The following is a 24,390-nucleotide window of genomic DNA, read 5'->3' on the forward strand; positions in this document are numbered from 1 at the left end:
ACATACCAACTTCAAAATGATTAATTGCTATGTTTAAATTATATGAACTAATGTTACTTACTTGAGACAATGGTAAGTATTGTTGACTAACAGTTTCAATTTCTCCAATTACTTTGTCGGTTTCCTCCACCTAGAAACAATAATAAAAAAAAAACAATATATCAAAATCAAAATACATATCTTTTGTTGATTTAATAATCGTTTAAGTTTTGAAATTTACCTTCTGACCAATGTCATCTGCTTCTTTCTTGAGCGTTTCTAGAGTGGCGATAACCGAATCGTCATCCAGAATCTTGCCTTTAGCGTCGTTGAGGGCTTGAAGAAGTGACTTTTCTAGCTGTCTCAACCGTAGATGGAATTCACCTTAAATAAAATTGTATATTTAACATTATTTCTTTGTAATTATAGTCAAAAGAATAGCCATACATTTTAGAATTTATTAAAAACATTGTACTTACCTTGCAATTTAAGTAAATCTGAACGTTTGGTATCAATGTCAGGTCTCTCAGCCTTTAATACACGGTGCAGACACTGTGATTGTAATGAAGATCGCGTAACAGTAAAGTTAACGAAAGTGACACGAGAGCACATGTCCGGTGGGAATTCAACAGTTGGATCTCTGAAAATTACAGAGTGGATGAGTATTTTCTTTAAAAAAAATAAAAAGGAAGTTTATGGTTATCTTCTTACCTGGTACTTAGGAATATAACAAATGAAGGACTCAAATCGATATCTTGATCTCCAAGTGTAATGAGCACACGTCCGCCAGTACGACGTAATTCACGATTCAACACTGGATTTAAAATTGGATCATAATTTTCTACATCCTGAAAATTTTAAGAGTAAAATGTATTGTTTAAATGTTTTTTTTAAAGATGTTGTTTAAAAAAAAGGTTTAATTTTTATTTTCTTACCTGCACCAAAAGTGGATTACCGAAACGCAATGCAGATTCCAGGTTCTTTCTGAATGAATCATCAAGGAAGGATGTCTTTGTAATCTTGCGATCTTTAAATTCTCGCATGATGAATTCTGTAGCTTGACCTGACGGGTCAATAATAAGTGGGTAGCGGTTGAAGCGCTGTAAAAAGGACATTTTGTATTAAGAAGTGTATTGGAATTTATTATGCCATTAAAATAAAATAATCGTTGGACACTACCTTCAACATGATTGCATTCTCTACGCACAGCTCATCAGTAGGCAATGCATTGGCCTGCCAACGCAGCCTTTCATCTGGGTTACTGAGATATTCCGTACGAGCAATTTCTGGGCGGTATTTAATATTAGCCGCCGCTAAATGAGCAGTCCATGTTGAGAAGAGGTTTTGACGGTACTGAAATAAAACATCATATTAGAGTCTTCAAACAAAAATACCTTAAATTATGTGAACAGAAAATGAAAATAAACATACATGTTGATCGAAGTATCCGCCATATGTAATGAACGCAGCAGAAAGCAGCACATCACCGACAATAGTGCTCATTTGAGAGCGGAAAGTCTCCGAGCTGGATTCCCATCTCTCACGTTCTATTACCAAACTCTTCAAGAGAGCTATTGATCTGTCCACCTAGAAACATCGAATGAATATTTAATATTAACAATATATGTAGTTTAATTTTTCATAAAAAAATATGTTACCATTTTTTAAATATGTAATTACCTTCGCTTGGACATTTTCAAGATCTGTCTTTATAGCCTGTGCTTGACTGATTAATTGAGCATACTCTTCCTTGTATGAAGCAATAGATTTCTCCAGTTGCGCTATTAATTCACGCACTTCATCGCCAGCTTTAACATTCGTTTGAGCTTGATCTTCCAAAGCTTGGAGCTCGTTACGCAAAGGTTCAACACGTTTCAACATGTCTGCGTATTCAATCTATAAAAGGGTATAATTTCGGAATTTTTTGCATTAATTTAATACTTCCTGTATGTATATTACGCACATGCACATAAAACTCTTTTTCTCACCTGTGCAATGGCCCATTTCACCATAGGACCACAAGCCATACTGGCTCTGTTAACTTTCTCGAAGTTATAATCCGGATTACTCAAATATCTGGTCTTCATCTTTTCACGAACTTCGTCACTAACGATATGCGTAAATTGTATTAATATATTATTCATCATGACAAAAATGAATAAAAAAAATATGATTGTGCATCAACTGAACCAAAACCATTTAAAAAATTAAATCAAATAAATCATGCAAATTTCCACTAACCAAAAAATAAAAATATGGAAATGAAATGGACGTCACTAAAAACGCAGCAAATAAAATAACAATGCTCATGAATAACATTAATAGATAGCAAACATAAAACTAAACGTAAAATAAACAAGCCAAATGATTCACTGCCATTGGTGATTTCGAACTCCTTTTACCTTAAGAAAACAAAAAAAAGAAAAGGAAAATGGACGGACATTATTTATTGGCAAATACATTCATGCAACCTAAATTTCAATGAGTAAATGTGGCAAAATCTTTATTTATTGCTTTTTTCGTTTTTATATTTTAATGGAATTAAAAAGGCCATTCACGGCGAGAATATTATTATGTGTGAATAGTTTAGTAACTTCTCCATTTTATTTTGATATCAAATCCAAAACATGCTACATCCAGTTAAAATATGAATGCTTAAAAAGTTCAAAGTTAATATTTTGTATTAATTAAAAATACCTGCCTTCTTTTTGAGCATCTTAAAACTATAAAATGCAAACACACCATGCAACAAGCAAGCAAATAGCGTCAAAATAAAAAAAGAAACATACCAACATCACACAATACTATTGTTACTTATCAATCGGAAATATATTTAAATTCCTTTTATTATAACACACACATTATATCTTATTTTAGTTTAAAATATAAACAGTATATCTGAGAAATAGAAAGTAACAATTTTTAAAATTTCTGATCGATAAATAACAAACATGCATAACCAAACCACCACTAGTAAAAGAGGGACATGTAGGATATCCAGGGTAGGACGAGGTAATAAAGCTCTCTAGGCAGTGCTCACGTGATATCCTCGGTCGAAAAGTTGGAGACAATGCTGTTGATGAAGTTCTCGCGCATGATGACCGCGCGGATGGCCTTCCAGTCGGTCGCGTTCTCGCCGAGCAGCAGACAGATGGACTCGAGCGCCACCTTGACGATGGCGGGCGGGTTGCCCATAGAGCGCACCTCCACTAGGTGCTGCTTCTTTATCGACTTCACGGCTGTATCGCGCCGCACACCACCAAGCGAGAGCGACAGAGGACAAAAAGAGAGAAACAAAAAAGCTGGTTTAGCGGACCGTGTCACATGCGGCTGGCGTTATTCTCTCGCTATATCATGACACGGAACACGTATATCGATTATTATTATTGGACACGTCTGTTATTCACGTTCGTTCACGACGATGCTCAGCGGTGTTAGTCACGACATTATCGGGTTATTAGTGCGCCTTACGAGGATGCCGATTATACATTGTGTTTACAGCGTTATTCATTTTTACATCAATAACAACAGTCACATATGCGAGCAAGCGTAGCGTATATACAATATCGAAATTATCTTCTAATAAATCATAACTTTCATTCAAGTGTGATAGAAAATAATAGTCTTACACTAAATAATAAAAGGATATAATACTAGGATTTTAGTTAATCGTTACGACATTCAATTCTAACATGACATCATTCAATGCACTAAGTACGCTAATATTATGTTTTTGCCAATAAATATGAGACTGAGGAACACGAAATAAACGCTTGCTATCTACGTGATCATTCTACGATTAAGTTACATTTCCTTCATTTGATTATTATGCAGTACGGAGATTTCACGGCATTACTATAAAGTATTTTTTTTTTGTTTTTATCAAGTAATGTGTACTTAAGACGTCGTCATTATTGATAATAATCAAAGCTCAGTAACACGGGAGCACACTTTAAAAATGTAAGCCATATATAATTTTCAAAGATAGCTCCTATGTCCACATTTAAGTTGAGGGTAGTGTAAAAGCGTGTAAATCCATTGCACCGTGCAACCTCCGCGCCCAAAACAATGCGACACTAACGTGATGTTCTCAGTCTCGAAGTTAACTATAGTGGAAATGAAGTTGTCCTTCATGACCACGGAGCGGATGCCCTTCCACGTGTCGCCCCTCTCGCCCAACAGCGTGCAGATCGACTCCAGGGCCATTTTCACCACGGACGGCGGGTTGGCCATCGACCTCACTTCGACTAACTGTTGTTTCTTGATCGACCGTACCGCTGTTTGGGATCGTCTTCAGTTACTTAATACTATATATATCGCTACGGATTCGGCATTCCTTTTTTACACGGATTAAGTATTATAAATAATTCACAAGTTGAATATCGTGCATTAATGTCTAGCTAGAAGTTTCGAATGATCATTATTTCAATTGGCACACTGCATCGGCAAACGTTACAGTACTTTATAAGAAAATATGAAAATAATGAACAAAACATAAAAAAAAAAAATTTCTGTGACATGAGGATTAGGCACATGTTTGAGTTTGCCATAACTAATTATAGTTAGGGGACACACACATTATACAGAAACTCTATAGATGACAAACTGTTCAATATTAGCAAGGAAATTCAATAAATTTTGAGCATCCAATTTTCAAATAATAAACGAATATGTGTATCAAAAATCGAATACAAATATTAACAATTGGGATAACTACGGGGTTATAGCAAATAAAAAGAATCAAACCGTTTTGCGCTTCAATGACAGCTGGTTCCACTTGAGCAAGATCCGCCATTACATCTTTACGCTTTTCTTCTATTTCCTTAGTTTGTTTCTCTAAAGCGACCTGAATTATCACAAGTACAATAATATAAATATTTATTACAAAAACTGTGGCAAAAAGTAAAAAGAAGGATTTTGTAAAGAACCTGAATTTCTTGACTTTCAACTTTCTTCTTTTCAGCTTCTTGCTGATCTTTAACCATTTGTTTAAGTTTTGCGTTGGCGGCTTCATTCTTAGCTTGCAGTTCCTGTAATAAATACGTTTAAATTTATTTAATTGGGAATTTGTCCAGCCACACATCACTCAGTTTCCTAGTAAAAGAATATGTTTAAAAAAATTGGTTAAATATATAAAATACCTACTTGTGATTTCACAGCAAGACTCTTTTGCATTTCTTCAACTTGTTCGACAGTCTCGGCAATTTTGCCCAGACCAACGTTGAGATGCAACTGCTGCTCCTCTAGGTCCGCGCGTTTCTCAGAGTAAAGTTTTACCATTTGTTGGATGAAGTCTAAGTAATGTCTGGTAACAACAAATAATGTTAGTTTTATACAGAATCGTTTAAAAATCATCTGTATAACAGTAATTTTACGATGGGGTTATCTCAATAAGACTAATCGTTTTTAAATCTTCTAATTCAATCTATACATATAATAAAATCGTAGGAAATGCAAAACTGTACATTGAATATTTTTATTAATTACTAGCGGTCCGCCCCGGCTTCGCCCGTGGTACATATTTACGTTTTCTCTACATAAAAACCATCCTCGTGCTTCAAGGAATGTAATAAAAAAAGAATTATCGAAATCGGTTCAGCCGTTCTCGAGTTATGCGCTTACCAACACATTTTGCGATTCATTTTTATATATAAGAAGAAGAAGATAGTATACTTGGGGCGTAATCTACAATAGATATCGAAGCCAAAAATATAGTTTTTAGAATTTTTGTCTGTTTGTATGTATAGAAAAAACACAGTGTTTTACTATTTCAGAAGTCTATTCGATCATAATATTATATGTTATCATGATTTTCGTCAATAACGATTCATACAATTTTCTCAATTATAGTATCATACCTGGGCGTGATAGCCATAGTGCGGTTTGCCCGTTTAGCAAGTCGTGCGTTAGCGCGGTGGAGTGTCTGATGCACGTACACGCACGCGTTGACGACCGCGTCACGTTGAGACGGTCGTGCGCCGATCTCACCGCACGCCGCCGGGAATAAGTCCGGTGGCACGTAGTCCGAGGAGTCCAGGTCCATGCGGGTCGTGAACTCTTTGCCGACCTGGTGTAGATGCCCATATTAGTTTTGTACAATTTATTATTAGGGAAGTTTATTTATCAATCCAAAATTATTTTGAAATGGTGATTTAAATGTAAATTTTACTGTAACTATTAACACACAGTTACCATATTATAATATGAAGTATGCACATGTTAAACTTTGACAACCGGTAATTCGGCTGTATTTTTTGGGTTTGTTATGTAGCTCAGAAATTTAGTGATTTTTTATTTGAAAGCCTTCTGATTGGTCCCGTTCACATGTTGTCTAGTTCTGACAATTTGCAGGCGGTTCAATTTTTTTAAATATTATTATAAATTATTATTTTGGGGTTTTTAGGTTTTTAGGGACTTTTTAACGATTGCAAGAAATTTCTACCTGGAATAGAGCTGAATCGCTCCAGTCACCGAACCAGTTGAGCACACAACGGTTGAACAGCGCAGGCGAGGTTGCCGCACGGTCCTTCAGACCCTCGGAGGATGGATTCATTGTGAATACTACGTGCAAATTGCGCATGACTTGACCAGTGAACCTATATGAGAATGACAATATTTTTTTTTGTACTATACTGTGTTATGATTTTAAGAAAGACATTTTCTTACACCAAGCTATTTAAAGGACAGAAGCAATATGTTTTTAAAATATAGATAAGTTTGTAAGATGTTGTCAAATATCATCTTACCATTTATACAACTCATCATTGGAGTCCAACATAAGTCCTTCCCTTTGCGCGCCCTCTTTGCACTGAGTCATGAGAGCTGCAAATTCATCACCTTCGAACAAGCCAGGAACCTGAAAAAGTACACAATGATCATTTTTATTGTATCCATAGCAATTGTTACGTATATAACAGAACCACAGAAACGCTACAGAACGGACACTCTCCGCCTCCCGCCAAAATTAAACACTTACCTCACCCCGCACGATCAGGCTAAAAATGGGCCACATTTTTCTGCAAGGACGATACGTAACGAAGATTGACAACATTAATCAAATTGACTTAAAGTAATTTTATTATTTTGGATTTGTGATTATCGTTTTTCGTAGAAAATGGTTAGATATTGTGCTGTTTACGGATGTATTTCATCAGAAAAACGCGAATTTTTTTTTACGCTAGTCACAAATGTGCCAACCATAAAGCGTTAACACACACATTTGTAGTCTCTACAGTATGACTGTCAAAACGATAATTTTGTATGGAGTGTCCGGGGTGTGACAGAACTTTAGTTATAAATAAAACATAAAGCTTACTTCTCCATTAGCAAGAAGCGTGTTCATTCTCTCAAGGAAGCCGCTATCCAAAACATTAGACTCATCAAGGATAAAGGCAACTTTCTCATCGCGGCATCCAGCTCGGCGCAGTACTGAACGTAAATCTTCGTCGAAGTCTGCACCGGTGTATTTGTTATGGACCTAAAAGTTAGGACACATGATTAAATCAAATAAAAATATACTGACACTGAAATAAGTGTTTTTGGTGTATACGGAAATAGTTAAAACTCAAAAAAAAAAAAAAATGAACAAGCTGAAAGGAAAATATTTTCGGGAAATAGTTGAAACTAAACTTTTAAGATGACTTTGGTAAACTATAAATCTTATTGTTTTATATTGTTTACCTTAATCTGGAAGATGCTGAGTCCATTCATCCAGGCGACAAAACGACTGAGGGTAGTTTTACCAGCACCGGAAACTCCGATAAGCAGCAGATGTCCTTGGGGCTGGCGGAAGATACGGTCGATACGCAACACGTGTTCTAGAACTTCGTCGAATAATACAAGTGGAACGTCCAACTCTTCTTCGTAGAACACCTATTTTTAAAGCATTGATTGATGTTTAAAATTTAATTAAAATAAATTGTAAAGATACTCATTTCATATTGTATTCAATTGTATTGAAAACTTATTTAGTAACATTTATAACTTCATAACATTTTTTTTATGGAGAACATAATCAAATGCAATAAATTTACCTTCAACCTAGCTTTAACGTATTCGCGTAGTTGATCCCTTTGGACAGGTATATAATCTTTGCTTAACCAGTTACTGTACAGAATTGGTCTTTCAAGAGCTTGTTCTCTGTTTATTCCTGTAAAGAAGATAATTTTATAATTACAATATTACAACTTCAACAAAAAAAAAACAAATATTGTTATTAGTATAAGTAAGTACCTGGGAAGAATCTCATAGCGACGGTATCAATGTTTTCATCGGTCCATTGTCGCTCGACGTCATCCACAAGTCTGTCTTGGAATAGACGCAACGCTTCGTGAGCCCACAGGCGTACAAGACCCTCAACCGAGAGGTTGTCCAGGGGTCTGAAACATAACAACAAATGGTTCATATTATATAGCTAGCTACAAAACATGGAATAACTTTTTAGTTCACAATATCACACAATCATTTGCCCGAATTTTAATAACTATTAAAGAAATTATAAGATTTAAAAAAAATATAACATATAATTACTGTATTCTGAAATGAAAAGTTTTGATATAAGTTCAAATTGTATCAAAATACATTTCCGGACCATTATGATATAGTTGAAGTAAGCTTGTAAAGTTTCGTTCCTACCTTATAGCTTCGCATATACCGCGCACCCATCTCGTCATTTCTCTAGGCGAGTACACGTAGTGCGGCTGCATATCCTGCGTGAAGCGTTCCTGCGACGCGAGGTATAACTTCACCATCGCTTGCGTCAGCGGTTCCGCGTAACCGCGTAGTGCGGGCTGCATACGCAGCATTGCACGCGTGAATGTGCCGTAGATCTGGGGAATTAAGATGAATTAATTGAAATGTAAAAAAAAAAAAACAAAAAAAGGCGGTGTCAGAACTTAGATGCAATCTGCAATAAAGGATATGAGGAAGAGATAGAATAAGTTATGTAGTTCGTATTGTTCTTTCACTATTATTGTACTAACTGTGCACCGTAAGTAAGTCAAGTATTGGTCTAAGTGTGATTATATAATGCCTATCTTTAAGTGAAATATTTATTCTGAACAGACGATTTGTAATATATTTTGTTCCATCAATAAAAGTATAATTTATTTCTCCAGCTTACCTGTTCAAGAGAAGTTTCTCCAGGATAGTCGACATAAATGACTGGCACATGTCGCAACAGACGATGAGAGAGCGGTTTACGTCCAGGGTCAGTAGGCGGGTTACACGCGCCAACAAACTGTATGCGTTCCAAGTGCACCCACGAGTGGTCTATAAAACATAGTTAAAAACTAAAATAGTTGCACTTTTTTAAATAATTGGCTCTATTTTGGCACTTTTAAAAAAATTATATAATAAGTAAAAGAAACAAGATATACTTTTAAAGTACTGCAGTTTACATAGAAAATCTTATTTATATTCTGTTAAGGCTAGTTCTGTTCCGATTAAAAAGTTAAGGCTAAGTTTTGGATAGTTATTACTTATTCATACCACTGGCTCTATAGAATCCTTTGTGTTCCAGCAGTTGTCTCAAGAAGGAAATAACACGTTGAGTTCCATATTGATCCATATCGGGCAAGTTGATTTCGTCACAGAAGAGTACCAACCATTTGCCCAGCTATGTTAAAAAGAAATACAATTTAAGCAATAAAAAATACGTAAAGTCACAAAGAATGCAAAAATAATAACTGGTTGATTATTGATTTTCACTTATTTCTATTCAATTAATTACTATTGATTCATAACGTAAATGTTCAGAACACTACTTTTTCACTGTAAAATAATATTATTTATTTTTACCTGTACTGGCGCCAGCACAACACCATTAGGAGTCTTCCTATACTCGCAGTAATGATCAAAGGTCTTGAGCAGTAGTTCTGGAGTGGTGGCCGAAGAGAAGTTAAGACCGACCACTTCCATATCAGGCAGAGCACGGAGGGCCGAGAATAGCGTCATTGTCTTACCCGACCCGGGTGGACCGCAAAGTACTGTTAAATAAATATTATTGATTTTTTTTAAGATGCATTAAAATTGTCCAATGCAATACTCTGCCTTACAAAGGCAGAGTTTTCTAATATTCATATACATATACAATAGATTTTGAACACTACTACCACGAAATAAGGTGCTAATTTAAATGACTGCTAATGTTCCGTTACTCGGACATTTTTAGTTATTTTACTCAGCAAAATTATACATATAATTTTGTCATTTATTGTACTTACCAAGCGGTTTATGTTCAGCCAACCAGGTGTACAGCAGTGACTCGTGTCGCACAGTATCGAGTGTGGGCACGACCACGTCGGGTGCGGCCACTTTATGCGTTTCCACCTCTATTTGTGGAACCTTTGCTGACCACGGTACCCATTCGCCGGTTATCGAGACCTGGGATATTTAAAATTTAGAGCAATGAAATATTGCAATTACTTTAGGGGAATAATAATATCGGCAAAACGTTAAAGAGAAATTAGGAAGCAAGATTGTAAGTTTTTCAATTTATTTAACAGTCTATTACGAAATTGGTGAATTTTTATATATACTTAGTTATTAGGGAATGTGATTTTTGTATACCTCGAAGTCAATAATATGCTGATTGGCACCACAGTTGGGTAGCAACATGGTGCTGGCAGATCGAATGAAATCTCCCAATTCATTTCGGTCTTTAAGTTTGGCATCTCCGGCGAAGGACCATAGCAAAGAATATACAAGCCATTTCGGTACATAAGCTTCAAGTTGATCATTTGTTATGGGGAAGTCAGGGTGTTGGCGATTGTATGCCAGAATGTTCCTGTAAACATGAAAAATGTTGAATAAAGCTAATAACGATTCGAAAAATTCTAAAATTTATCGTTCTAAGGGCCAGTTTCACCACTTGACGATAAAGTCACTATTGGACGCTTTTTATGTAAATTATGCATATGCATGGAACACTTTTTTAATTGACAACTATAAATAATCAGAAATTCTGATACTAGCCCTTAATATCATAACCCATAGCTGAACATTTTTATATTACCTGACTCCACGATTAAGCATGGAATGCAATGATGACAGAGCGCGATGCCTGGTGAAGTCCATAATGTGATCGAGCGACACGGCGCGTTCCAGACACTTGACCACGAGGCCATCGCCGTAGAACAGTGGTTGAAGAATTGCTGCTACATCGCGTTGCGTCTAAATATTGGAAAGTGAAGCACGTAATTTTTTAGAATGTATTAATATGTATTATAAATGTACTTTTGCAACAACATAGTCAAAAATAAATATCGATTATATACATGCGAAATTGTTTGAATATGTATAAAATTGATATCGTTCATGTTCGTCGTTCGTGCTTTTCGAAGTGTATTATGCACGAAATTCTCCTGAATGTATTTATCCTGTGAAAAAACACATTTAATCTAGAATTGAAGAAAATAAAATAAACAATGTACAATACCTGTAAAGCTGGTGACAAAATGTTTTCAGTAGCATTCTGATCACCGCCAGCTGATGGTGCTGCCATTACGATACTGAATGAGTCCTCTTCTCCATCTTCTAATGGAATATTTCTCAACCTAACAAATAATTAAATAAATAAATATCATCATAATATTTAAAACTTATAAATGACAATTAGTAAAGGTCTAAAAAATGTGTAGTGACTTACCTTAGGAGGTAGTTCTCAAAGATCATTTCCGTTGTGAGGACATCCTGCGAGAACCAGACCATACCACAACGTGAAACTGTGGCAAGGGTAGCGTACTTCAGATCTTGGACCTATAGAACATAACAATAAAACATTATTTACTTCTATAAATAGAAAAGACAAGACATGAAACTAAAAATTTACTTTACTAACCTCAAACATGACGCGCACATTCGGCGGTAAAGACAAACGTTCACCATTTGGTAGTGTTAGCAGTTTATTGTCATCTAATACGGAGTTAAGATTTTCTACCCACTCAGGGTCGACATCACCGTCAAATATGATCCATTGGCGTTTATTTATTTCACCTCGCACGTTGTCGATGATTTTTCTAAAAACATTCATATTAATAAATATTAGTTATGAAACTCATAGTGTTAAAGAAAAGTATTTTCAAGTTTCTAACGTAATGTTACCTGAGTATATGAGTGAATAATCCGTCAGTCCATTCACGAGTGTTAGGATCCAGAACACCATACAGCGTTTCCTTTGACATTGCTTTAGGATCGATTACATGAGCTACGCCCTCTACACCTTCAAACCTGTAAAAAATAGAATTTAAAATATTTTCCATATCATTTAGTGACTTTGGATGAAGCAAATAAATGTGGGTAATTTTTTTACATCTATAGTTCTTCATTTGCTCACTCCTTATCATTCAAAAATTTATCAATATAATTAATTTCTATATTTGCTTACCGTTCTAAAGCTTTCAACAATACACGCCATGCTGTAGATTTTCCGCTTCCTGATGGTCCTACCATCATCAGACCATGATTGAGTTTGCAGATTTGATACAGTTGCAGAACCTATATAAAAACCATTATTAAATTAAATAACACAAATTGTCAGTTCATTCTGATAAAATCAAAACTCCTAATTACATTATATAATCAACATTTTTGCCCATTGTAGTACAAGAAAATGCGAACAACGAAGGTATGAAGCCGTAAAAGAAACAAATTTGATATCTGCAAATAAAATACAAACAACTTGCGACTAACAAACAAAAATATAGAAAAATATGTGCAAAATGTTCTGTGTTATGCGTGTGATGTGACATGAAGAGTGCTCGAAAGTTGAATGACCCAAATTTATGGCTGAAAATGTGTTTACAAGTGTTTAACATATAGAGATAATTTAAAATGTAGTAGTAACATTTGTGTCTTATGTTTAAAAAATGTTCAATTTCGCAGGATAAAAAAATTGCGTGCAAATGAAAGTGATCTACACGATAGGGATGTCACTAAACCAAAAAGACTGAAAGATACCACACAGTAAAAACATCGAGCAAGACAAGACGTGCGAAATATGACACACATTGATAAAAGAAGATATATCTGGAGAAGTTCTGAGGTCACATCGCACTGACCTTTTCGATCCAGGTGCTGTGTTGCGCCCGAGAGGCCGCGCTGCGTCTCTACGTACCATCGGGTTAGCATGGAAACGCATACATTCACACTCACGTACGACACGGTTAAAGTAAGAATAAGATGAGATGATGTCTAGCCAAAGACCGACAGTTTTATGTCTATATCGCGAAAGTTTTTGGTGTAAAAAATCGAGGAAAAGATCATCCTATTCTCATTTTAAACGTGTAGTACCCGATACCGGTATAAGTACGTATGCATGCTAGAATTGCGTTCTATATTCGTTACTGATATTTTTCTTACTATTTACTATGACTACAATAAATATTCAAATAACTTTACATGTTTAGATCAGTAATGAATATAAAATGTAATGAAATTGTTAAAATTAATAAATAAATTGAATACGAGTTATTTATATATAAACGAATATTTGTATAAATGATGTAAATGCGGTTTTGACCAACACCTGATTATGATGCACGTGTTATCATGTTATGATCATGAATAACTTATTTTATGAAAAAAATATAAACATGTGCAGCAGCAGTTGATTTTCCTGGTTATTTAAATTTGTTAATATCATTAAACTTAGCATTTAGAGTTAATTAATTAGAAGTGTTTCAATAATTATCAGGTAATTAATAAAACAATTTACCTTCTCCATCCAAGTTGTTCCTTGTTCATCTCCCTCACCACAGACAAGGAATTCTTCAGCGCATACGGCACGAATTTCATTTTTAAGACCTATTGATACAAAAGATTAATTTATTAATATCGTGAAGGATTTATTAAGTAGAGATAATTTTTTGCATTAATGTGAAAATTTATCTGATTAGTAAGGTAGTTCATTGCCATTTTTATAATCATTGAAATATTCATGATGTTAAGTTTCGAAACAACTGAGATACATTTGATTTAGAAATATGTGTTCAAAAAATTTTCCGTAAGAATGTTACCGGTCATTTCAGCTCTAGTATATCCAACATTAGGGAACACATCATTAAGCAGAGAGAACAGCAGTGGAATATCTTCAGCCACCAACTTCGGCACCATTGTTTCGCACACTGACTGGATCAGAATGTCTTGTTCCGGCAAAGACTCTGCTATTGAAGCTTCGTCTGGTACTTCAGTTCCGCGTTCTCTTAGATTCTCCTAAAGAATGAAAATGTTATATGTACTTTGCTAGCTATTTAAGGATAAATTAAAATAGTCTAGATAAGTAATCTAGTCGTACACAAAAACGAAATGAATTTTTTTATTTGCCAAAAAAAATGTGATAAAATAATAATAGAAGAAAAAGTTATGTAGTTACATAAACATTATGGAATTTTACATACCTTGATTTTCTGAATACGATCACGTTTCACATTACCAGCGGACACGAGTACAGATTTAAGTGCACGCAAACCGAAGTCGTAGTGAGATTGATTAGACAATTGTTCATCGCACAACCTGTGAAAAAGTTATATATATATAATATTACCGTTTGATGTTCTCTTATTCTTAACATTGGTATAAGTTGATAAAAACCAAGTAATATGCATAATAATTAAGTTGCAAGCACAATACATAATATTTTCCCCTGAAAATGATCCCCATAGTAGTATCTCTTCGGGTTTCCTTTCCATAGTATCCCTTCACTCACTTGAAGAACGGCACAATCTTGCAGGCCAGCTTCTCCGCAGTGCGGAAACCTTGGCTGAACAGCATCACCTCAGCAATCAGCTGCCTATCGGGCGTGGTCATGGCGAGACTGCGGAACAGCTTCTTGAGGTTATCCGGCAAGTTGGAACGACCAGCATATCCAGGGTTCATGGTGATGAATATCGCCATGTCTTGGCTCACGCGTACTTGTTTGCCGACAAGTTCCACTGTGATTGATTTTGCTGCAAATATGGTTAGTATAGTATTAATATAATGGTTGGATTGATTGCCTAAGTAAAAAATTAAGATTAATTCATATGTTTCGTTATTTATTTCATTCCGTAAGACAGAAGAATAACAAAAAGTGTCGTCACTGATTTGTGCAGTTTTATGTATAAAGATGTAACTTCATTTAAAACTTATTACTTGTATTGTCTCCCTCTTGGTGACTCTTTAGCGCCTCCTGAATGGTTTGAACTTGTTGCGACACAGCAGACAACATTCTCTCCTCTAGACGATTGAACTCGTCGAAGCAACCCCAAGCACCCACCTAATAAAAGATAACGTTTTTATCTATGTATGTATATCCATAACTATTCTAAAGGATGATATAGTAATTCATGCTATTAAAAACAATATTTCAATAACGTTAACTGATTCTTATAGATGTTTAAAAAATATGCTTCTAAATTGGTACTTACTTGACAGAGACCGACGAAAATTCTACCCATAGCTTGGAAGTCAAACGTTTCGTCGCAGTTGAACACCAACACGAAGCGACCCAGCTGGTTACCCAAAGCTTTTACCGACTCCGTTTTACCCGTACCAGCGGGACCTAGAATAAAATGAATTATAAGCTTTTATGAACACGAAAATCAATTAATTATTATAATAAAGCATGCTTTATCTTATTACCTATTCATTTTCGCTACAATATAATATGTGTTTACCTTTTGTAAAGAGAGAAGTGTGAGGAAATAGCTCGAATTGTAAAAATTACTAGTCACGGGCAAATTATGCCCGAATTTATTATAACGACAATAAATGAATATAAATGAAATATTATACATACCGAACGGTGAACCACCGAGTCTAGCTTCAAGAGCCTGCGTCATGGTCAAGTAACATCTATCTGTGAGCGGAGTTTGAACCAAACGGTCTTGCACACCGAGGTACTCGAAACCGTACAGGAACTTCGCGTTAGCCATGTGGATTGTAAGTTGTTGTAGTACCTGGATAACAATTTATTCTATTAAAATATCTTCTTTATTATTTGATGACATGAAATGAGAAAATTATGCATAAAGATTTTTTTACGTTCAATTAAAAAGTTAATTGAAATAAATTTTCCAACAATATAATACAGTTGGACAATATATTTTTTAAGCATTAACTCACATCATTGTTCCTAGGATCGAAGTAGAAGCGCATCTCGCACAGCCATTCGAAAGAGCGAGGGCTGGTGACGTCAGACGCGATCAGGCGACGTGTAACTGTACGCTTGTGTACGAACTCGTTGATCTAGAGAGATATACTTATTTTTAATGTACGATTTTTTTTTAAATTAGACAGTGAAAACGTTGTTTTCTTATTTGATTTACAGGTTCCGTTATGCTTTTATCGTTCAAATATATTCGTACATTTTAAAATCACAGATACTTTCGTTCTTAGGGCTAAAAAATGCTATAAAATTGTACAAAACTCACCAAATGTTCCAGCTTCCTTCTCCTAAGAGCAGGTTGTTCTTGCAGCACAGAATCCGCAAGAATATTAAGCATGTTCTCAACATGAGCCAACACGCGTTTGAGTCCATCTCCACCGCCGCCAGTTAAGGCTGCGTCCACATCTTCCGACCAGAGAATTTGAACTGCTAGCACCACTATTTGAGCCTGTAAACATTTTATTCATATTAACATTCTGTATTTTGTTTAGCAGATTATACAAAGTGCATCTTAGCTTGAAACTTATTTTTTTAAGATAATATGGGTTATGTGGCTGTTGTATGCGTAAAATTATCAATAGAAATATCTATCTACAATATAAAAATGAATCGCAAAATGTGTTGGTAAGCGCATAACTCGAGAACGGGTGGACCGATTTCGATAATTTTTTTTTATTATATTCCTTGAAGTACCAGGATGGTTCTTATGTTGACAAAACATAAACATGTACCACGGGCGAAGCCGGGGCGGACCGCTAGTAGTATTATAAAACAAATATTATTATGTGTTGAATGTTTAATTCGGTTACCTGATATTTATCGCACCATTCGATAAACTTCTGCGGGTCCACATTTCCGTCTTTGAACTGTTTGACGTCACCCACAGCGTCTTTGAGACGGCAAGCCAATGTGACGCGCATTTCGCGCTCCACCATCGAAAGCCATGAATTGATCTTGGGGTTCTCTATTGTGGACACAGGAGACGTGAAGTATACCTGTAATATTAATGAGTTAGTCATTTAGATTGTTGATATATAATAACAACTATGAAATTTAAAACAAGCATATTCTTCAGAAGAAATTCCACGGAATGTAGATGTTATTTACATATAAATAAGGTTTTATATAAATACTAGCGACCCGCCCCGGCTTCGCACGGGAGCAATGCTGATACTAAATACACTACAGAAAAATTGTGAACGTTGTATAGGTATAAAAATATAGCGGCCCGCTCCGGCATCGCACGGGTATAAAATACATAGCCGGGCGGCCGCAAACGCTACGTCCCGCAATTTTTAAATCTGTAATATCTTCGAAAATATTCACTTAAATCATACGGTGTAAAGGGCCATATAGATCTATATTAAATGAACAATGTATCCATGGTATTTAATTGGTTAAGGATTAATGCTGTATTGGTTAAAATCGCTTCGAAAATTAGCCATTATTTGTCGTAAAAAGTAAATGACAAAAAAAAGTTATTGTGGGTTATCCATAAGAGATAGACATATACCATCGCGGACTTTTCTGTAGACCTTTTCAATGTGTATAATACTTAGTACATTATTTTGATAAAACTCGTAGGGTTCAGCCTGCGTTTGCAATGTAAGCGGAATAAATGTAATTTTTTTACGACATCACATTAGAAACCTCAAAAATAACAGTACTTCTCCACTACTTAATGGATCTTATTATACATATAAACCTTCCTCTTGAATCACTCTATCTATTAAAAAAAACCGCATCAAAATCCGTTGCGTAGTTTCAAAGATTTAAGCGTACAAAGGGACATAGGGACATAGGGACATAGGGACAGGGAAAGCGACTTTGTTTTATACTATGTAGTGATTTACCTCCTCTCCCTCACGTGAAGCGATACCATTAATAATGGTGTTATCTTCGTTTAGAATAATAGCGGCGACACCCGCAAACATTTTCTTGAAGTGCTTTTGAAGGCGAGCAATGTTCTTGCTGTTACCAATAATTTCCAATAGATCTTCATCTCCCACGAAGTAGAATCTGTATAAAGATAATAAGGTTTTAGTTATAGAACAATGTTCTAATTTCTGAAGATTATAAGTTTGTGTTTATAAATTTTAATGTTAATTACCTAGGGAAGCTGCTTCTTTCTCTCTCCAAGTATTCTCCAAGCGCTTTCTGTATCTTGCCCAGTAAATCTGCGAGACGCTCCAGGGAGCGTTGTACTCCGGGAATGTTCAAAACGTCCATCACCATGGGAGATTTGCTCACCTTTTTCATCAGACCCAGGAACTCCGAGCTAGATGGTAAATAAAACATTATTATGATGTAAAAAATCTATTTTCTATATAAAGCTTTCGGTTTTCGACCAAAATATAAAACATATTATGTTGAATTGATCAATTTCTTATCAATTAATTAATGTCAAATTGAGCTTTCATATAATTAAATATCTACCTGATACTTTGGAAGCGACTAGTTTCCACCGGTAGCAGAGTCTTAATATCAGCGGAGCCGCTGAAAATTCCCTCCAAGTATACCCAGCGACGTTGTACATCGATCCACACGTCGAATAGAGCGTTAATGCGGTTAAGTTTCTCTTCCCAGGTAAGTGCTTCTTCTTCGAATACCTAAAGAAACAGGACATTATATAATGCAATTTTTTCGATAACGCAAAACGTTATAACTACAAATTATTTTATTACCATTTTATTGAACTTTAATCAAATATTACCTTATAATACGGCGAGAGCTTCATAGCAGCAACGCTGTTAATATGTTCCTTGACTTTATTGAAAAGATCGTCCCAGCCGCGTATAATCTTGCACTTATTTTGGTAGTTGATCAAGTCTAGTTCATAGCTCTGCCAAGATTCTCGGACCTAAGAAAGAAGTTTATGTTTAATACAAACTGAAATGAAAACGAAAGAGAAGAGTGTTTTGTATGTTTCTCTTTTGAATGGTTTAATGTGAAAATATTTATCTGACCTGTTTCAAGAACTCTTCAAGCGCCATTTCTCCCTGTGCGACGGAAACGACATCTCGTACGGTGTGCTCATTGTGCAGCAGGTCAGCATCCCACACTTGTCCTAGTGTCAGCTCTGATAATGCCCATTCCACCTAATATGAGTTAAAGTTAAATTATTACGTATTTCGCTTCAGAAATAGTATAAATAATAAATTGACATAGTTAAATTATTTTAAAGATGTTAACAAAAACTTAAATATATACTTACATAGTAAAAACGCAAATAATTGGAAATAGATATCTAAAAAATTTCACAGAAACAATTTCCTTTGAGTAATAATTAATATGTAATTTCGAACTGTATACATTCAATTACTATTAATTACCTTAAGGGCACGGCAAAGTTGGCGCCAGTGCCGCTCCTTCAATGCATCAGATTTCAGCTCCACAATCAACATATTAACCTGCAAATTTCACATTGTATTAGTGTCATCTTTCATATGTTATATGGAAAGATTAATAGGTTAAAATTTGATTTATTTAAAAATTAAATACCTTAGTGTACGATTGTAATAGTTTGCGCACGTACTCGTAGCTGTCGTACATACGGAGACGAGCGGGCAGCTCTTTCAACTCGTTTAACATAGCTTCCAATTGTTGTCTATATAAAAAATAAACATTGAATTTAACTAGTTCTAACTTTTAAGAATGTATAATTTTGTTGCCTTTGCTGAAAAAGTTACCTGAGTTTTCTTGGTTGTACCGAGAGCCAAGGCTTATCACGGATATCGTCAATCTGAGTCCAGATCTTGCTAAGTGAAGACCACACGCCACGCAAGTCTTGAAGTTCTTCCAGAGCAACAGTCATACGCTCGTTGTTGACTGAGCTACCTGTTCAAATGTGTGTGTAAAATCGTATGATGAGTGTACGTAGTAATAGCAATATGTTAAAAACCACGATAATGAACCTGTACGATATTTTCAAGAAAAGTATCCTGTTTATTTAAGAAGTAATTGCAATTATAAATAATAACTGAAGTTCGCGCAGAGCGAAATTGATAAACATATGTATCAAATCTTTTATATAGCTCATAGATAAGCAGAATATTTGTTATTAAGTAAAATCAAATAGTCTTGAGACAATTTTTTCTACTTGACAATATTGAGCCAGTGTTGTACAGTTTAGTCCCCTACTAAAGTTTTGCATAACTTTCCCCCTACCTGTATCATGCAGCTCCAAAGCCTCTTTAGCCTTAGCCACATTGTCTCTTTCATCCTTGAGACGCGTGTATCTCGTCTCCATAGCATTCAACCTTGTAAGTGCATCTTCAGGTCTAGTGGAACCATCCGTGGGCTTACTGCGCTCCCACTCTGTGAGGAACTCCACTGTACGCGCTTCCACCGCTTTGTCTTCGGCTACGATCTTTTGTTGGAGTGACGCCACCTGGAGAGAAAAATTCGATATTTCTTGGTTGATAATTTAGCTTTGATTAATTCTTGGATATGTGACTGGTAGAATTAAAAGTAATATACTTAGAAACAATTCGTGGCATATTTTTATACTTTACGTAACTAAAGAATGAAATAATATTCCTTTTTACTACAGCTGATTTTCATTTAAAAGATTTAAGTAAATAACAAGCAATCATAACTTGATTGTGGGATTAAAAGCCAGTTCATTTAACATACTTGGGTCTGTATAGACGAATCCTTCCTTCTCATAATTTCGTTGAAAGCACTCCATTCTCCTTCAATGTTATCCACATGCAGCCAATTTGTTGGGAATTGGAATCTATGGATGATAAAATAAATAACAATTTAATGACTGTAATAATTTAGTTTTCAATTTCTGAATAAAATTAGTAGCAATTACTTATTTTTTTTTATTTTTCGGTTTGATTACTACCTTTGCCTCTCGAGAATACGCTGGGCTTCTCTATAAATGTCAACTTGTTTCTCCCAAGCCAACACCTCTCGCTTCAGTTGTTGCACGTACGTGATGAGCGATACAGCGTCGCTAGTGGATGCGGCTTCTATAGATCGAATTTTAGTAGTTTATTTTTAATATCCAAAAATAATACATTCACTAATATAATCATTCGGGATACAGAAATTGACAAACTTATCTCTGAAGTGTTAAGAATACGACGGTACAATTTTTTTATAGATATAATTTATCTCGATTTGAGATAAATAATATATTATTTATCTCAAATCAATACTTGCCTTAACAACAGGTCTTAAATAGCTATATAGCTGTAGAATAATGCAACATACCTATAGTTTGCTGTTCAAGTTGTCCCCTAGATTTAGCCAATCTTCCATGGAATTGTACCATTTCGCCTCCTAGTAGGGCTCCAAACTTGCCGAGCACCTCCTTATGCCAGGCATCATACTTTAGCGCCACTTTACTTTGCACACGAGCGAAGTCGATAACTACGGGACCGTATTCACGACGAGTATCTGACGTGTCGAATGTTGTACGCGATTTCCTGTTCAAATACAAAAGTTACATAAAGTACTATAATAAAAAAAGTTGGATAAAAATATCAATTGGATTAAGGATACTTACTTGATGTCATTAAGACATTTGATCCACAGTGTGATGTCTTCGCCGAGACGGCCGTACAAGCTTTCAGGTTGAAGATCCCATAGCGCTTGGTAGCTAAATGAAAATAAGTATAATATCAATTTAATTATTCGTCTTAAAATAAAAGCAATATAGTTTTTTGGTTCCCAGTAAGGGTATAAATAGTAGTATACACTGCCGCGACGCTATAAATAAATGATAAATGAATATTTGAAATCTTACCGCAACCACTCGTCGACGTATTCCCGCACTTGCGATATTTTCTGCTCAATAGCGCCGTATGCGTTCTCTAGCGGCGAAGAACCTCCTGGCAATTTTGTCAACAGATTCCTATACGTGGCTGTTTGGGCCGGAGCCACACCCACTTGGTATCTTAAATGTAATGGAATAATTAAAATAATTGTTATTTTAAATAGATACGTTTTTTGCATAATATCGAGTACCTAACTAATAACTTTAAATTTTAATATTATTTATATAAAATAGCAGAAGTTTCATTTGACGTTAAAATAGTAGGCTAGATATCATTTACTAAATTAGAAAAATGTAACTTTTTTAATACTCTTTAATCTAGAATCTAGATATTATCTAGTTTAGACACAAACCTTGTGCTCTGCAAGCGATGCTGGCTAGTAACAATGGCCTGCCAGGCGAACATCTGCCTCATCAGTTGGAAACGCGCTTCCTCCAGCGAGGGGAACAAATACATTTGTTGGTTTGTGATTCGCACCTCGTGTACTACGCGAGCAATCTGAACAAATTAAATGAGTTTTATTATTGTCGATTAAGAAATGTAATAAAAAAACACTATATCTACCAGTTATGTTATTAATATAGAAGACATTGTTATCTTAATGTACGGTCTGATATATTCTTCGAATCTATTATGTAGTGCAACTTTGAATTTTTCGTAAGATAATAGGGATCAGTAATTATTTCACATAATTATTATTATTTAAGTTATGTCGTACCTGCGGCTCACCGCCAGGCTTGTGAGTAGGTTCGGCTGGTGAATAAGTATCCATAGAGAGGTCCATTTCATTTGTTTTTCCGAGTAGTGCTCCAGTCCATGCTTCCACACCGGCTTGTAGACGAGCTGCCAAGCTTTTCTCAACCTGAAAGTATAACCATTATTGTAGAAAAAAGTTTCTTTCTAACCCTATAATGAATTTAACTCAATTAAATTTTCTTCTACAATAGGTATGGTTTTATGTAAAGAATTCATATGCGTGTATGATTTTTAATGTACTTTACCTCTTCATCAAGACGCTGGACCCACAAATGCAGGTTGCTGTATTGTCTGAGCGAAAGTTCATCAATAGCTCTTTGCAAACGGATCAAGATATCAGCCAGGCTCTGTGCGGAGTACGGGCAGGTTTCCAATGACCGCACATCTACAGAAATCTGTTCTTCGACCGCCAGTAGATCTTCAACCTGAAAGGAGCCAAACATTTAATTATCTAAAAAAAAACAAAAAAAAACTGGAAAAGGCTGTATTGTGTTAATATAGACCACTGACTAATAATAAAAACATAAAGTTAACATTTATCACTCAATGAAAATTATAGTCTTTTCTACTTAAAGTAAAAAAGTACATTAATTTACCTTTTCTTGGAAGAGGAGCACGACTTCGCTCAATTTCTGAACGTATGGATCGAGCTTGTAGGACTCCCATACGAGCGCCATTCCTTCCGATACTTGGTGCAACACATCGCGACGGAGACCAGCTACTAAAGGTATGATGGACGCCTTGTCACGGATCTATTTTAAAAACTACTTGTTAATATCCTGGATATATTGGTTAAAAATGTCAATTTGTTCACACTAACATAAAATACAATAAGTTGATAAAGAAGGAGAAATAGAAGGAACTAGACTGTAGGATAATTAGAACAGATGCTAGCAAAAATAACTGGATTTCTTTTCTTTTAAAACGATTCGGGTAAATTTTATTTAATAGCTAGACAGAAATCAAATTGTCAATAGTTATCGAGATTGACTTTTTTGATAAATAAAAAAAATGTAGCAAAAAGTAAAAACACACAAAAAATGTCTGCAACGAAAATAAACAAAGCGATAAAGAAAACATGCTTATCGTTAGTAAAAACCAAAACTACCTTTGTATGATTCCTATTATTTAGCTGCGTGAAAAAATACGTGTCTTAGTGTTTTTCAAATTGAATTGTTATGTTTTAGTACTCACTATGTATGCACAATGGTAATAACATTATTATCAAAATCTACGGATCTGTTACTTTCATACAATACGATGAATAAATCGATTCATCTAATTATTTTATAATTATGAAGATGAAGAGCAAATAATTTAAAGTATTGGAATTTTCAAACGATTGAACTACTCGTATATGGTTTCAATGTTGTGAAATAAAGTTTGAACTCGTTTTATTAAACCTATGTTACGTAACAATATACTCAACTGAATAAATACAAAATGTAATAAACATGGGGACATTATGGTGTTGCGCTCTAATAGTGGTATTCTAAGCTAACCGTGATTTACGCGTGTTTGAATACGCAACTGAGAGCCAATGAACGATAAGAGCAGTTTTCTTATTGGATAGAACTTGATACATAATATTTTCTCTTTTATTTATTTTAAAACTAAGTATAACAAGTTCAAAGTTATATTAAAGCCTGTAATTGCCTTTCATTGACTCTTATTGGACGCGTTCTTAAATGCGTGTTTTACATATTATGTGTAAATAGATTA

The 24,390-nt window shown here is 35.1% G+C and overlaps 1 protein-coding gene across 3 annotated transcripts in view; it reads right to left on the bottom strand.

The window, feature by feature from the left end:
- The window catches only part of Dhc64C (dynein heavy chain, cytoplasmic), a 40,048-nt gene that overhangs the window by 7,982 nt on the left and 7,676 nt on the right, over positions 1–24,390 (bottom strand). The window contains exons 18-78 of one of the 3 annotated variants that reach the window (XM_089707044.1): positions 23,265–23,420; positions 22,914–23,093; positions 22,631–22,774; positions 22,265–22,410; positions 21,882–22,031; positions 21,642–21,734; positions 21,347–21,561; positions 20,976–21,102; positions 20,759–20,861; positions 20,291–20,513; positions 19,813–19,960; positions 19,625–19,730; positions 19,456–19,533; positions 19,090–19,221; positions 18,837–18,983; positions 18,560–18,732; positions 18,234–18,401; positions 17,977–18,142; positions 16,933–17,118; positions 16,389–16,571; positions 16,081–16,203; positions 15,755–15,914; positions 15,384–15,517; positions 15,109–15,232; positions 14,684–14,924; positions 14,376–14,490; positions 13,995–14,190; positions 13,694–13,782; positions 13,038–13,085; positions 12,365–12,474; positions 12,082–12,207; positions 11,819–11,996; positions 11,627–11,736; positions 11,417–11,534; positions 10,994–11,151; positions 10,549–10,765; positions 10,203–10,362; positions 9,778–9,965; positions 9,469–9,595; positions 9,101–9,249; positions 8,614–8,807; positions 8,212–8,357; positions 8,013–8,128; positions 7,660–7,851; positions 7,295–7,456; positions 6,726–6,835; positions 6,422–6,575; positions 5,838–6,046; positions 5,125–5,284; positions 4,908–5,009; positions 4,726–4,825; positions 3,020–3,218; positions 1,968–2,085; positions 1,660–1,875; positions 1,411–1,566; positions 1,159–1,332; positions 915–1,079; positions 691–827; positions 459–619; positions 221–363; positions 62–130 (exon numbers count right to left, since the gene is read on the bottom strand). In XM_089707044.1, the coding sequence (XP_089563170.1) occupies positions 62–130; positions 221–363; positions 459–619; positions 691–827; positions 915–1,079; positions 1,159–1,332; positions 1,411–1,566; positions 1,660–1,875; positions 1,968–2,085; positions 3,020–3,218; positions 4,726–4,825; positions 4,908–5,009; positions 5,125–5,284; positions 5,838–6,046; positions 6,422–6,575; positions 6,726–6,835; positions 7,295–7,456; positions 7,660–7,851; positions 8,013–8,128; positions 8,212–8,357; positions 8,614–8,807; positions 9,101–9,249; positions 9,469–9,595; positions 9,778–9,965; positions 10,203–10,362; positions 10,549–10,765; positions 10,994–11,151; positions 11,417–11,534; positions 11,627–11,736; positions 11,819–11,996; positions 12,082–12,207; positions 12,365–12,474; positions 13,038–13,085; positions 13,694–13,782; positions 13,995–14,190; positions 14,376–14,490; positions 14,684–14,924; positions 15,109–15,232; positions 15,384–15,517; positions 15,755–15,914; positions 16,081–16,203; positions 16,389–16,571; positions 16,933–17,118; positions 17,977–18,142; positions 18,234–18,401; positions 18,560–18,732; positions 18,837–18,983; positions 19,090–19,221; positions 19,456–19,533; positions 19,625–19,730; positions 19,813–19,960; positions 20,291–20,513; positions 20,759–20,861; positions 20,976–21,102; positions 21,347–21,561; positions 21,642–21,734; positions 21,882–22,031; positions 22,265–22,410; positions 22,631–22,774; positions 22,914–23,093; positions 23,265–23,420 (9,078 nt within the window). Of the gene's footprint in view, positions 1–61; positions 131–220; positions 364–458; positions 620–690; positions 828–914; positions 1,080–1,158; positions 1,333–1,410; positions 1,567–1,659; positions 1,876–1,967; positions 2,086–3,019; positions 3,219–4,060; positions 4,257–4,725; positions 4,826–4,907; positions 5,010–5,124; positions 5,285–5,837; positions 6,047–6,421; positions 6,576–6,725; positions 6,836–7,294; positions 7,457–7,659; positions 7,852–8,012; positions 8,129–8,211; positions 8,358–8,613; positions 8,808–9,100; positions 9,250–9,468; positions 9,596–9,777; positions 9,966–10,202; positions 10,363–10,548; positions 10,766–10,993; positions 11,152–11,416; positions 11,535–11,626; positions 11,737–11,818; positions 11,997–12,081; positions 12,208–12,364; positions 12,475–13,037; positions 13,086–13,693; positions 13,783–13,994; positions 14,191–14,375; positions 14,491–14,683; positions 14,925–15,108; positions 15,233–15,383; positions 15,518–15,754; positions 15,915–16,080; positions 16,204–16,388; positions 16,572–16,932; positions 17,119–17,976; positions 18,143–18,233; positions 18,402–18,559; positions 18,733–18,836; positions 18,984–19,089; positions 19,222–19,455; positions 19,534–19,624; positions 19,731–19,812; positions 19,961–20,290; positions 20,514–20,758; positions 20,862–20,975; positions 21,103–21,346; positions 21,562–21,641; positions 21,735–21,881; positions 22,032–22,264; positions 22,411–22,630; positions 22,775–22,913; positions 23,094–23,264; positions 23,421–24,390 lie in introns of all 3 variants that reach the window. The other 2 variants (XM_089707045.1, XM_089707046.1) reach the window with 2 other exon arrangements.

Source organism: Colias philodice, chromosome 19 (assembly GCF_061535455.1).
Source record: "Colias philodice isolate Cphi_HAF_F1 chromosome 19, ilColPhil1 Martin Lab GWU primary, whole genome shotgun sequence".
Taxonomy (NCBI): domain Eukaryota; kingdom Metazoa; phylum Arthropoda; class Insecta; order Lepidoptera; family Pieridae; genus Colias; species Colias philodice.